General features: G+C 38.2%; 1 protein-coding gene across 5 annotated transcripts in view; it reads left to right on the top strand.

Moving 5' to 3' along the window:
- Positions 1-12,124, top strand: part of SMG1 (SMG1 nonsense mediated mRNA decay associated PI3K related kinase) — a 120,320-nt gene extending 108,196 nt beyond the window's left edge. For 4 of the 5 annotated variants that reach the window (XM_039478376.2, XM_074382239.1, XM_074382241.1 and 1 more), the window contains 7 exons: positions 942-1,121; positions 1,877-2,104; positions 3,011-3,222; positions 3,381-3,487; positions 5,085-5,264; positions 5,346-5,452; positions 7,633-12,124. In XM_039478376.2, the coding sequence (XP_039334310.1) occupies positions 942-1,121; positions 1,877-2,104; positions 3,011-3,222; positions 3,381-3,487; positions 5,085-5,264; positions 5,346-5,452; positions 7,633-7,710 (1,092 nt within the window). In that variant the 3' untranslated portion in view covers positions 7,711-12,124. The remainder of the gene's footprint in view (positions 1-941; positions 1,122-1,876; positions 2,105-3,010; positions 3,223-3,380; positions 3,488-5,084; positions 5,265-5,345; positions 5,453-7,632) is intronic. The other variant, XM_074382240.1, reaches the window with a different exon arrangement.
- The last annotated feature ends 1,831 nt before the right edge of the window (positions 12,125-13,955 follow it).

Below are 13,955 nucleotides of genomic sequence, written 5' to 3'. Positions count from 1 at the left end.
GTTAACGGCTTTGTTGTGGAGTAAATTTTCTTTCTTTCTTTCTTTTTTTTTTATGGAGACGGAGTTTCGCTCTTGTTACCCAGGCTGGAGTGCAATGGTGCGATCTTGGCTCACCGCAGCCTCCACCTCCTGGGTTCAAGCAATTCTCCTGCCTCAGCCTCCCGAGTAACTGGGACTACAGACGTGTGCCACCATGCCCAGCTAATTTTTGTATTTTTAGTAGAGATGGGGTTTCACCTTGTTGACGAGGATGGTCTCGATCTCTTGACCTCGTGATCCACCCACCTCGGCCTCCCAAAATGCTGGGATTATAGGCGTGAGTCACCGTGCCCAGCCTGTGGAGTAAATTTTCTATGTAAAAACAATCATGTAGAAGATAATGTTTACCTGAGGCCGGGCGTGGTGCCTCACGCCAGTAATCCCAGCACTTTGGGAGGCCGATAGGGGTAGATCGTGAGGTCAGGAGTTCAAGACCATCCTGGCCAACGTGATGAAACCCCGTCTCTACTAAAAATACAAAAATTAGCCAGGTGTGGTGGTGGGTGCCTGTAATCCCAGCTACTCGGGAAACTGAGGCAGAGAATTGCTTGAACCTGGGAGGCGGAAGTTGCAGTGAGCCGAGATAATGCCACTGCACTGTAGCCTGGGAGACAGAGTGAGACTCTGTCTCAAAAAAATTAAAAAAAAAAAAAAGATACATTGACCTAATTGTTCTTTAGTGCTTTTGGCCATCTCAGACCTAGTGGTATCAATATAAATGTACATTTATTTGTAGGCCATATAAGGTTTTGGTCTATTTCCCAAAAGAGTCATACATTTTCAGGACCATTTCTAGTCCTGAATTCTCAAAATGAGGAAGTGTAGTATATTTTCATGTTATTAATTGCCACCTCCCCACCTTCCTCCTATCTTACCTTGTGGTTCCATTTCTGTCTTCACAGGTCACTTTTCTCTGCAGCAATATCATTCACTTTGAAAGTTTACGAACAAGAACTGCAGAAGCCTTAAACCTGGATGCGGCATTATTTGAACTAATCAAGAGATGTCAGCAGATGTGTTCATTTGCATCACAGTTTAACAGTTCAGTGTCTGAGTTAGAGCTCCGTTTATTACAGAGAGTGGTGAGTCTTGGTGGACGTAAACTTGATTAAGGCTAATGTGATACTATCAAAACCAATTTAATATATTCATTTCATTTACATTTATTGAGCATATAATGTATGCTCATATATAATGTATGTTATGGAGGCGGAGGCGGGGGAGCAGTGATGATTAAATTATCCTGTTAGTCCCCTGCCCCCATAACATGTTATATGTTTAAAAATGTAAAAAACGAGAAAGTATAAAGGATCCTCAGAGCTACAACCAGAATATCACAAAAATTTAAAAGGGAGGAAAAAGATGATTTATAGCAAATGATTCAGATACATTGAAAATAGAGTAGAAGAAGGAGGGCTTATGGAAGATGAATGATGGAAAGGTTAGTGATGGTCAAAAATAGCAAGTTGGTAAGTTTGACGTTTATATTTTGTCAGAAAGCTTAAAGCTGTATGTTAGAAAGTTCACATTTCTTAAGAGTTACTTAGAATTTAGGGACCTGGATTGCCAGTCATATTTGTGATTCCGAATGTATTTCTCAGGTCTTAAACTTTTAAGCATTTATACCCTGAATGATTATGCAGAAAAGTAAAAATCTTCATCTGTTTTTCATAGGTTATTGAGATTGCTGTTAAGTAACTTATAGGTAATTAATTCATGACTTAGCAACGGAGGGTTCTCTTTGTGTCAGCTTGAGTTACTAATATCTTTTGATGATGATAAGAAAGGACTTATTTCAGCTGATACTTGAAGTCAAACAAATGTTTGTTCTATTTAGGACACTGGTCTTGAACATCCTATTGGCAGCTCTGAATGGCTTTTGTCAGCACACAAACAATTGACCCAGGATATGTCTACTCAGAGAGCAATTCAAACAGAGAAAGAGCAGCAGATAGAAACGGTCTGTGAAACAATTCAGAATCTGGTTGATAATATAAAGATTGTGCTCACTGGTCATAACCGACAGCTTGGAGATGTCAAACATCTCTTGAAGGCTATGGCAAAGGTAAGACTAATGCCGTGAACACACATTCACTGTCTGTTATAAAATTTACCAGTAGTTGTATTTATAGGAAAAAGAGTGACATTTTGTAAATAACTATCCCATATCTTTCAATTTGTTTGTAACTGAGTTAACTTGTGTTTTCATAAACTATTTTTTAAAGCTAGTAGTAGTAGTTTGAATTTCATACACAGAGAAACTGAGGCTTAAATAGATTCCTTTATTGTGATATAACTTAAAATAAAACCAAGATATGAACCTAGTGTGAGCATTCAGATATCCAGCCTTTCTCCTCCTTAGCTCTGTCAGCAGACCATACAGTTTGCCTCCAAAATGAATGAAATGTTGTGTCTTTCCTTCAGTGTTGAACGCAGTCTAGTTAGTAAGAAAACTAAGCTTCCAGAAAAGGCTATTACTGCATCATTACAAACAGTAAACAATTTAATTTTAGAATTTACTTTGAATTTTTTTTTGATGGTGGAAACAAAGTTCCTATAAAAATGGAGTTAAACTGGCTGGGCATTGTGGCTCATGCCTGTAATCCCTGCACTTTGGGAGGCCGAGGGGGATGGATCATCTGAGGTCCGGAGTCCGAGACCAGCCCGACCAACATGGAGAAAACCCAGTCTCTACTGAAAAATACAAGATTAGCCATGCGTGGTGGCACCTGCCTGTAATCCCAGTTGAGGAGGCTGAGGCAGGAGAATTGCTGGAACCCAGTAGGTGGAGGTTGCGGTGGGCCTAGATTCCGCCTTTGTACTCTAGCCTGGGCAGCAAGAGTGAGAACTATAATAAGTAGTTTAAACACACTCATATTTGAAACACTTTGTTACTTCTTAATCACCAGGTGACTGTCTTGAGAGTAATTACTAACACTATTTTTCTTAATCATTAATGTATCAATTCTAGGATGAAGAAGCTGCTCTGTCAGATGGTGAAGATGTTCCCTATGAGAACAGCGTTAGGCAGTTTTTGGGTGAATATAAATCATGGCAAGACAACATTCAAACAGTTCTGTTTACATTAGTCCAGGCTATGGGTCAGGTTCGAAGTCAAGAACATGTTGAAATGCTCCAGGAAATCACTCCCACCTTGAAAGAACTGAAAACACAAAGTCAGAGGTAAGAATGCCTTTTGGTCAAAATTTATAAAATATAAGCACAAAACTACTCGTATAGATTTGTCTTTTGATTTAACTTTTCAGGTTTTATTTTTCATTTTTTAAAGTAGTTATCAGGTAAAACATTTCATAAATAAGCCATTTTATTTTGTATTTCAGTATCTATAATAATTTAGTGAGTTTTGCATCACCCTTAGTCACCGATGCAACAAATGAATGTTCGAGTCCAACGTCATCTGCTACTTATCAGCCATCCTTTGCTGCAGGTAGGAGAAGAGTCCTGAGTCTTGATCTGTTAATAATGTTACACATAGATGCTAAGATGTTTAATTATCTATAACTGTCTAATATTAAACCCTTAAGCCTTGTCATTCTGTAATCTTGAACTGAACAGATTTTGGCTTATCCTTAAAAATACTCATGTGAGCCAGATGTTCAGGATCCTCTCTCTTTAAAAATAAATAAATAAACAGGTTTTGTTTATTTTTTTTTAAAAAAAAAAGACCGGGTGAGGTGGCTCACTCCTGTAATCCCAGCACTTTGGGAGGCGGAGGCCGGTGGATCACCTAATGCCAGGGATTCACAACCAGCCTGGCCAACATGGTAAAACCTCGTCTCTACTAAAAATACCCAATAAATAAATAAATAAGTAAATGATTAGCTGGGCATGGTGGTAGATGCCCTTTGTCCTGGCTACTTGCAAGGCTGAAGCAGGAGAATCGCTTGAACCCGGCAGGTGGAGATCACACTACTGTACTCCAGCCTGGGTGACAGAGCAAGACTTTGTCTCAAAACAAAACAAAACAAAACAACTTGTGAGAGAGTAAACATGCCTTGTATTTGAATACTTTTCTTAAAATACATTGTTTTTATTTTTATTTTTATTTTTGAGATGGAGTCTCTCTTTGTCGCCCAGGCCGGAGTGCAGTGGCACAACTGTGGCTCACTGCAACCTCCACCCACTCCCAGGTTCAAGTAAATTTCCTGTTTCAGCCTCCCAAGTAGCTTGGATTATAGGTGTCCGCCACCAGGCCTGGCTAAAAAGTTTTTTATGATTTTAAAATACATATCTATAAGGAAACCTTAGGAAAATACTGAATACAAATGAAAAATTTGTAGTTTCATTCCAAATAGAGGCAAAAACCACTCTGCATTTGTTGATTTACTTCTCTGTGCATATGCACACAAACACATTGGGATGATTATGCAAATGCAATTTTTGTTGCTTTTCCAGTTAATAATTTCTCAGTCATTAAATAACCTTTTAAAAAATCACTTAATGGCCAATTTAATTTTATTTTTTATTTTTCTTATTTTTATTTTATCTTTTTTTTTTGGAGACCGAGTCTCACTCTGTTGCCCAGGCTGGAGTGCAGTGGTGTGATCTCAGTTCACTACAACCTCCACCTTTAGAGTTCAGGAGATTCTTTCTCCTCAGCCTCCCAAGTAGCTGGAATTATAGGCACCTGCCACCACACCTGGCTAATTTTTTTTTTTTTTTTTTAAATAGAGACATGATTTTGCCATGTTGGCTAGGCTATTCTCAAAACTCCTGACCTCAAGTGATCTGCACCTTGGCTTCCCAATGTGCTGGAATTACAGTTGTGAGCCACTGTGCCTGGCTGATATTTATGGTTTTTGATGGCACAAGCCTAGTAAAACATCATTGTACAAATTCATACCCGAATGTCTTGACTGTTTTTTGGTTATATTTTTAGGAAGACAATTTCTGTGTTAATGGATAAGGATTTATAGTTGATTATTTAATTTGGGGCCTTAATCACTACCACCCTTGCGCTCTCCACTTTGCCCCCTCAATGTTCTGTTTACGTGTAAATTGAGCCACCAACTGTTTCTCTGTAGCAGTCCGGAGTAACACTGGCCAGAAGACTCAGCCTGATGTCATGTCACAGAATGCTAGAAAGCTGATCCAGAAAAATCTTGCTACATCAGCTGATACTCCACCAAGCACTGTTCCAGGAACTGGCAAGAGTGTTGCTTGTAGTCCTAAAAAGGCAGTCAGAGACCCTAAAACTGGGAAAGGTAATTAGTTAGAATAAAGATGCCTTAAATTGTTATATAAAATGATGGTTTGACTTAACGTATGCTTTCGTTGCTTCATAGCGGTGCAAGAGAGAAACTCCTATGCAGTGAGTGTGTGGAAGAGAGTGAAAGCCAAGTTAGAGGGCCGAGATGTTGATCCGAATAGGAGGATGTCAGTTGCTGAACAGGTGACTGTGTTTTAAACTTGGGCTATACATTTTAATGCTGCTGGAAAAATAGAGGTTTATAAAACTCCCTCTCATCCATTTCCTTAGTGGTTCATCAAGGAACTTAAATGTATTTTCAAGATTCAGAAGATTTTGAGTAACACAGCTCTGGAGCTGTCAAGTAGTCACCGTTTTACTCTGACTCTTCCCTATGAGCACTTTCTTTTTCCCTGGCCCTGTTTTAGCCAAAATATAAGTCTGATCCTCCTCTACCAGACTACAGTTAATTCCCATTTAAAGAAGACTGTTGAAGCTTTCAAATGAAATGTCAAGGAGGCTTTGGGTTGCAGGTGTAGTGTGAGTGGAGCATCCCTAATTAGAAAATCAAATGCTATAAATATGAAACATTTTGAGTGTTGACATGATGCTGTAAGTGGAAAATTTCATGCCTGACTGCGTGAAAACCTAGTCAGAACCTTGTTTCATGCACAGAATAACCAAAAATGTACAAAATCACCGTCAGGCTGTGTGTATAATAAGGTATATATGAAGCATAAGTAGATTCCGTGTGCAGACTTGCATCCCACCCCCAAGTTCCTCATTATATACATGTATATAATTCAAAATCTCAAAAGAATTCAAAATCTAAAACTACAGGTTCCAAGCATTTTGGATAAGGAATACTCAACCTATATTTGTAAAGCATCTTTGTACACTCCCTTTTGCTAATATTAGGGGACATTTGTCTGAAGTCATTGCTCTGAAATTTTTTCATTAGTCTTATAATATTGAATATATAAATTTGAGAATATCCATTCCCAGCCCCAGCTATTTATTTAAAAAAAATTTTAAGCTACAGAAAAGTTGTAGGAATGCCCATAAACTTTTTACCTAGACTTACCAGTTAACATTTTTTCATGTTTCATTGTTCTCTCTGTGTGTGTATACACACAAAGTTTTTCTGAACAGTTTGAGGGTCCTTTACAGACATCTTAACACTTTATGCCTAAATACTTCACCATGTGTCTCTTGAACAAAATACTATAATACTGTAGCTACTATATAATTGTCAACTTAGGAAACTTAACATTGATGTAATACTATTATCTAACATTCATTCCACATTCAGATTTCTCCAATTACCTCAAAGTGTCCTTTAGTGCTTATTCCTCCTGTCTGAACCCCCTGTTCCCCCCATCTCCAAGATGTAGTCAAAGATCATTGTGCATTTTTGTATTTAGATGGATGACATCCCAATAAATCCATCGTCTGTCTAAAATGCATTTAATACCCTGATAAACCCATGTTGAAGTTAAAAATGGTCATTTGGACCCATTGTGAGTCAGGGACTCTCCATCCTTGTCCTACTTCTTGTTCTGCTTTAATACCTAGAACAGTTCCTAAGCCTTTCCCTCTTCCTTTCTCTTGATAGTTTTTGTGTGTCTAGATTAGTTGGTTTGCAGAATGTGCCTCCATGTATATGTGTCTATTTTCCTCATAATTCAATTCATTCAACATTGTTTTAGAAGGAATACAACATCAGTGATGTTTCTTTCTCAGTATTTTATATCAAGAGACACATCAGTATGTGCCATCTTTGATGGTGATAAATTAGGTCATTTGGTCAAGAATGGTATCCTCTTGATGTCTCCATTATAAATATACATTTTTTTCTGTGGGATAAAAATTAAGATACTGAATATCCTGTTTGATAGTTTGGCATCTGTAATTAAATTTTAACATTAAATGTTTAATTAAAATTTAACATCATTAAATTTAAAAGATTTTTTTTTTTTCTTTTAAACACTCTTATGTTCTTTATAGGACCTAGACTTAAACTCTTCTTGGGCAAGATTTTTTTTTTTTGTTTTCTTTAAAGAAACTGTTTTGTCAGGTTGTCAAAACTGTGAAAGATGTTCTGAGTTAGGGATATTTTTACTTCAGAAACATTCTGGTAGGTTAATGGACTGTGTGCTTTTCAAATCTTTGTAACTGTCTGTCTTAGCTCTCTGTCTTTTTAAAGGATACTTGGCTATTGTGCTTTTTATTCTGATAGTTATTAAATTTTATATGAAAATTAAGGGGCTTCCAGGAGCAGGGTAAGTATAGAGTCCTTTGCCCATAACTTTTGGCATATATTGTAATTCAGCAGACAATTCAGTTTTAAATGACTTTCAATACTATGCTGCCTATTTTTACAGGTTGACTATGTCATTAAGGAAGCAACTAATCTAGATAACTTGGCTCAGCTGTATGAAGGTTGGACAGCCTGGGTGTGAATGGTGAGACAGTAGATGAGTCTGGTTAAGCGAGGTCAGACATCCACCAGAATCAACTCAGCCTCAGGCATCCAAAGCCACACCACAGTCGGTGGTGATGCAACTGGGGGCTTACTCTGAGGAAACCTAGGAAATCTCGGTGCACTAGGAAGTGAATCCTGCAGGACAGCTGCACTCAGGGATACTCCCAACACCATGGCCTGCAACCCCAGGGTCAAGGGTGAAGGAAAGCAAGCTCACCGCCTGAACACGGAGATTGTCTTTCTGCCACAGAACAGCAGCAAACGTGTCAGGAGGTTAGCTGCAGAAGGAAATCGGGATGCCACGGAGCACAGAGTGATTTGGAACTCCATTCCACCTGACCCTGTGTGTACAATCCAGGAAAAAAACAAATCCCGTTCAGAAACAGAGAAAACTGGGGCCGCGAAGAAATCACAGCCAAGGAAGATTTGATGCATTCAGATTCTTGTGTAACACTTGTTGCTTGGCAACAGTACTGGTTGGGTTGACCAGTAAGTACAAACAGGCCACAGGCTATGCGATATGAATTTCAGAAATGGACTGAAAATGGAGAGCTGTGTAACAGATACACTACAGTGGAAGAACTTATTCTGAAATGAAGGGAAAAAAACCACCCCATCATTCCCTACTCCTCCCCACCACTTACCCGTTCCCTCTTTACCTAGAGTAGATTAGCCATCTTTCAAATTCGCTTTTATTTCAATCCTTGTATTTCATATACTTCCGTCTTGATGCTGTTAACAACTTCTGATAACATGGAAACTTCAAGGATTGTTTAAAGGTCTGATGATCACACACAAAATGTAATTCTGGTTATTTAAGTCATTTGTGATTCTATCATGTACAGTTTCCAGAATCGTCACTGTGCATTAAAAAGTAATGAATCTAACAGACATTTGATTTAATGTACACTCCCTTTTGCTTATAGTGTGCATTTTTTTTGGGAGGTCATTCAAATTTTCCCTCTTATGTGGTAGCTGTAGTTTCTTTCATAGTAGCTAATCCAGTGTAATCTTTTACCTTTTAAAAAACCAGGATAGAGTATCTATTAGAGTTTTACACTGTTGATGGTAGATTAACAATAAAGTGATGTTCTGGTGGAGGTAGACTGAAATATTTTTTAATTCATTTTTTTATTTGGTACTTTTAATTTATCAAGTGTAAATTAAAAGTTATTTAGTTTACTTGGCATTTTAGTACATGTACATTAAACATCAGCAAAAATGAGATCCACCAACATCTTTTAAGTTCAGTTATTAGTCTGTGAAGTGCTTTACGTTTTGCACAATTTTAATAGCTTGCTAATCAGTAATACATTATAGTGAATTCATGATCAAGGTTTCCTTAAATTTAGCATTGCATTTCATTACTGTGTAAGCTAAATTGTTGATCCAAAATAAAAATCCAGACTAGAATAGGGTTCTTAAAATCACGTATCAACACAAAATGGAACTAAAATCTTAATTGAGTACATTTTCCCTGCATTTTAGAGATAAGGACAGTGGTCACTTTCTAGTTGCCAGTCTTCACAGACAAAAGGTATTAAGGAAAAAGTTCCACATAGCTCTGGGCCTTTTCTGTATTCTGATTGCCACTTTAATCTGTAATCTTTACCCATGAAAGAACGTTTTTTAGTATCCGTGCTTTCTTGATACTTTAACAAGTATTGTAGGCAGGGTGGATTTTTTTGAAATACTCATGTGTCCAATAGCAAGTTAAGGAACTTAGCGCATCAAATTTTGTTTTCTTCATTCATTTGGAACCCTTATTTTCACAATCAAAACAACCTAGCTGGAATAATAATGCCATATTGTATTTTGCATGCTGCTTTATTTCCTAGAGGCTCTGGGAGCAAATTAAATTTATCACATTACCTCTGCTTTCAGCAACATTCTTTATTGTCATCATAAGGAAAAACTTTCATCGCAGTGATAAAACCAGTTCACACTAGTTTATCACTGTGGATAGTATTCAGAAATTGGTTCTTCTTTGGTAAAGAAGAGAAATGAAATAGGTGAATTTTATTGCCTGTGTTTTCAGGCTTCAGAGGTACCTGGCACCTTACCCAAGCAAAAACAAAAAACAGCTTTACTTCAAAAGCATGTGCCTCTGGTAAATTATCCATCACTTTTGTTTTACAGTGGTCCCTCCAAGAATAATGTGGCATACACAGTGGGTTTGATTGTAAGGCAGATTTAATAGATGACTTCAAAAGCCTGCTCTTTACTGCACTCTGGACAAGACCCTGGTCTGTATAGTTTGGCTTCCTCTCTTAAGTCATTCCGCGAGGTGACTTGCCATTTGAACTTTTATAAGAGACCTCAGCAGTTAGACTGAGAAAAGTTAGAGTGCTGTAGTTATGAAGTCATACATTTTTGATAACACAAAATACCTGGGAGAACCAGGGATCCTCTCCTCTCTCTCTCCTCTCTCTCTCTCTCCTTTCTCTCTCTCTCCTCTCTCTCTCTCTCTCTCTCTCTCACTCACACACACACACACCCCCCCTCCCCCTTTCCCTCCATTCCTCTGTCCCCTTTCCATTCCCCCTACTTTCTCTAAGATTCAGGGGGTACAGAATAACCTATAAACAACCTCTTCAAAGTACCCTTGGAAATTGAAATTCAATCTTAAGTTTTTTGTTGTCTTTAATTTACTAGAATTGCCTAATTTTTAGTTGATTTCTCTACAAAGCTGTGGAGGCTTAGCTTGTGTAGTTATTTCTCTTTTACTGTTGCTTTGGTGTGTCTTGAAGTTTCTGATTATTTTTGGTCATTGAGTTCTTAGTGTAGTTTGCTAGATTATTAAGATTATTTTGTGTCTGACACTTGTGGTGAGTTGTTTTTGAGATGTTGAGATTTCCATGTGAGAATGATAATCAGGCTCTTGATCTGCTTCCCTAAATTGCTTCTTTTAGAGCCCCAACCCCAGGTTCAGGGTGAGGGTTTGTAATACAAAGAAAAACTTCCATCACTTCTGCCCTTAACCCTTGCCTCTATTACCTAAGCTTAGTAAGTAGTTTTCTTAATATTGTCCAATGTTTGGTGTTATCTGCATTGTTTTTTGTTTTGTTTTTTAATTGTGGTTGTTCTGATGTGTGAAATTTAAGGAAAGAGCCATTTTTTAAAATGCCAAGCAGGGCAATGCAAGTACAGCCAAATATTAGACTTGATGTGCAATCTTAGGTCCTTTTTAATCTGGGGTATTATAGGCAGTACTTTAAATTGAGAAGTCTTCCTGGCCTATTTTCCTCCACATTTTTGTAATTAACTCTGGGGGCTTACTTGTTTTGGCAGTACTAAAATCAAAGGAGCTGGTTCTTCTTTTCTCTTATTTTCATATGAAAGCACCTACGATTAGCCTGTTAGTCCTATTCAGATACATCAAATACCAGTGAATGCTTTACTGTTAGCACATTTAAGCATCTTTGTTTTACATAGAGTATGAAAACCAGTGTTGGATTTTATATCTTGTTGAGCTTGTAAAATGCCAGCAATTTAAAACTAGGACTTCCCCCCCAACTCCTTAAGCCAAGGAGGTAGATTTTGTTTTCAATATTTGGGTAGTATTAGAAAGATTTCTCCCACATGGAAGAGCTAGCAAGTGTCCCAAATTTTTCAAAACGTTGGGGAGGGGGAAATTCACTGTATTACAAAACCCTAAGGGTTTGTTGCACTTCCTGCTTTTTAGGTCTGGATAACAATATCACCATCCTTATTTACAGAAGGGCAAAACTGACTCTTAATGAGAAAAGCTTTATAAGTTCAAGGGCTGCAAAACACGAACCACTTAGGGTCCTTTGCTTTCCATGGGAATTTGGCTGGACTTATTAGAAAAAGTTGTTTGTTGCGCTAATGTAAAAGTGTCATACAATTAAGTAGATTTTTGAAGATGGTAAACTTAAAAGAATTCTATGTTGTTCTGAAATGCAGACTTTTGGAATGTTTTTATTTGAAAACAGGCTAATAGTTTTTTTTTCTTTTCTTGACAGTCAAGGTTTCAGCTCCTCTTTAAAGTTGTGTCATTTTCTGGTTTAAATTTCCCTTATATTTCCACCTGTAATGTCAGTGGCAACAACATCATACTTCACTTACTTGTTAGTTTACTTTTACCCTTATTCTAAGAGCAAGTTGAGTTGAACTGAATCTTCCTTGTCCTAGTAACACTGTATAAATAGTGGCTTCTCTGTACAAAAGGTTGTAATGCCTCCTGATGGATATAATTTTGTGATTGTATTTAAAAGTTGAATAAATCACACCAGCTTCCTGAAAATGTTCATAATGCATCTTTTGGAAAACAAAAATACATGCCTACTTTGTGCATATTTGCATTAACATGGCAAAGATTGTATGAAATACTTGTTTTTCAGAAAATAAAGGTTCAGTCGCAAAAGATACAGCATTTAAGTCATGAATTTATTGGTCAAAGTAGATTATAGAAAACTTGGAACCTTTTGGAACCTGGGTAGCTTGAAAAACAAACAAACAAACAAAAAACAGGGTCTCTCTGTGTTGCCCAGGCCGATCTTGAACTCCTGGGCTCAAGTTATCCTCCCTCTTTGGTCTCCCAAAGTGCTGGGATTACAGTCCTGAGCCACTGAGCCAAGCCAAGCCTAGCCTAGCCATTTTTTTATGAATAGCATTAGTACCTCAAAAAAACAAAAAAACAAACTCACAAAAAACTCCTAGATTCTCAGAGAAGTAAATATTTTACTCTCAAACTTCTGTTGTATTTTTGAACAGTGGAAATTTTACTTCAAGTGATAAAATTCTGTTTTAAGGTCCAATTTATAAAGTGTAATTTTGGCAGTATTTAAAAACAGAATTCCCATACATTGGTATTGACAGATGCATTCCCTGGAGTGTGAAACCTCTCAAAGAAAATAGAAAATGTCCGGCTTGGCTTTGTATCTTGAATATTGCATTTGGTGCTGCTTGATGATGTTAGGATTTATGTTAACTGCTTAGTCATCTGGCTCATTTCAAAAGATCCTGTCTCTGTAGGAAAAAAAACAGCTCTAAAGAAAGCTACCTTAAGGGTGGGTGTTCTTAATCATTAGACCAATAGGAAATTTAGTGAGATACCCTACAGCAGGGCCCTGCATTTGAAAATAGGTATGGGAACACATTATTTGTTAAGTAACAAAAATAAATACTAAGTGAAGAAACTGCTGCTTGAGTTGGTTCTGTTTTTTCACCTACCTCCATTCCACATGCTGGTGTTAACAAGTCTTAAGTTGTACGTGGAAAACTTGGGTGAAAACGAGAAGCATATTCTGCAGCAAAAGCTGGTTTCCCAAAGTAGAAATGCCAGTTTTTGTTTTTGTTTTGTTTTGTTTTGTTTTGAGACAGAGTCTTGTTTCGTCGCTAGGCGCCAGGCTGGAGGCGCCAGGCTGGAGTGAAGTGGTGCGATCTCGGCTCCCTGCAACCTCCGCCTCTTGGGTTCAAGCAATTCTGTCTCAGCCTCCAGAGTAGGTGGGACTACAGGCACGCGCCACCACACCCAGCTACTGAAACATCGGCTTTAACCCCAATAACCCCATAGTCTTTTGGAAATGGCTATTACTGTAGGTCTAGCAAGATTATGCACCCAGTGCTCAATATGTTCACTAATTATGTGGCTGCAGATTGCCTGGATTTTTTTTTTTTTTTTTTTTTTTTTTTGAGACAGTTTTTGCACTGTCACCCAACCTGGAGTGCAGTAGGTGCAATCAGCTCACTGTAGCCTCAATCTCCTGGGCTCGAGGGATTTTTTTTTTTTTTTTTTTGGGAGGGTGTGAAGAAGAACCTGCTCCTCTCAGACTCCATATCTTTAAAATCTTCCCAAATAGCGTCTCTGTCAACTGGCTGTATCCTGCCTATAAAACTTCTTTCCGGCCGGGCGCGGTGGCTCAAGCCTGTAATCCCAGCAGTTTGGGAGGCCGAGGCGACTGGATCGCGAGGTCAAGAGATCGAGACCATCCCGGTCAACATGGTGGAACCCCGTCTCTACTAAAAATACAAAAAAAATCAGCTGGGCATGGTGGTGCGTGCCTGTAGTCCCAGCTACTCAGGAGGCTGAGGCAGGAGAATTGCCTGAACCCAGGAGGCGGAGGTTGCGATGAGCCGAGATCGCGCCATTGCACGCCAGCCTGGGTAACAAGACCGAAACTCTTGTCTAAAAAAAAAAAAAAAAAAACTTCTTTCCTCCAACATTCTCCATAGTGGCACTTTATTGAACAGTCAGCT

This window comes from Saimiri boliviensis, chromosome 12 (genome assembly GCF_048565385.1).
Source record: "Saimiri boliviensis isolate mSaiBol1 chromosome 12, mSaiBol1.pri, whole genome shotgun sequence".
Taxonomy (NCBI): domain Eukaryota; kingdom Metazoa; phylum Chordata; class Mammalia; order Primates; family Cebidae; genus Saimiri; species Saimiri boliviensis.
The sequence above is the reverse complement of the archived record's forward strand: the minus strand, read 5'-3'. Positions and strand labels throughout refer to the sequence as shown.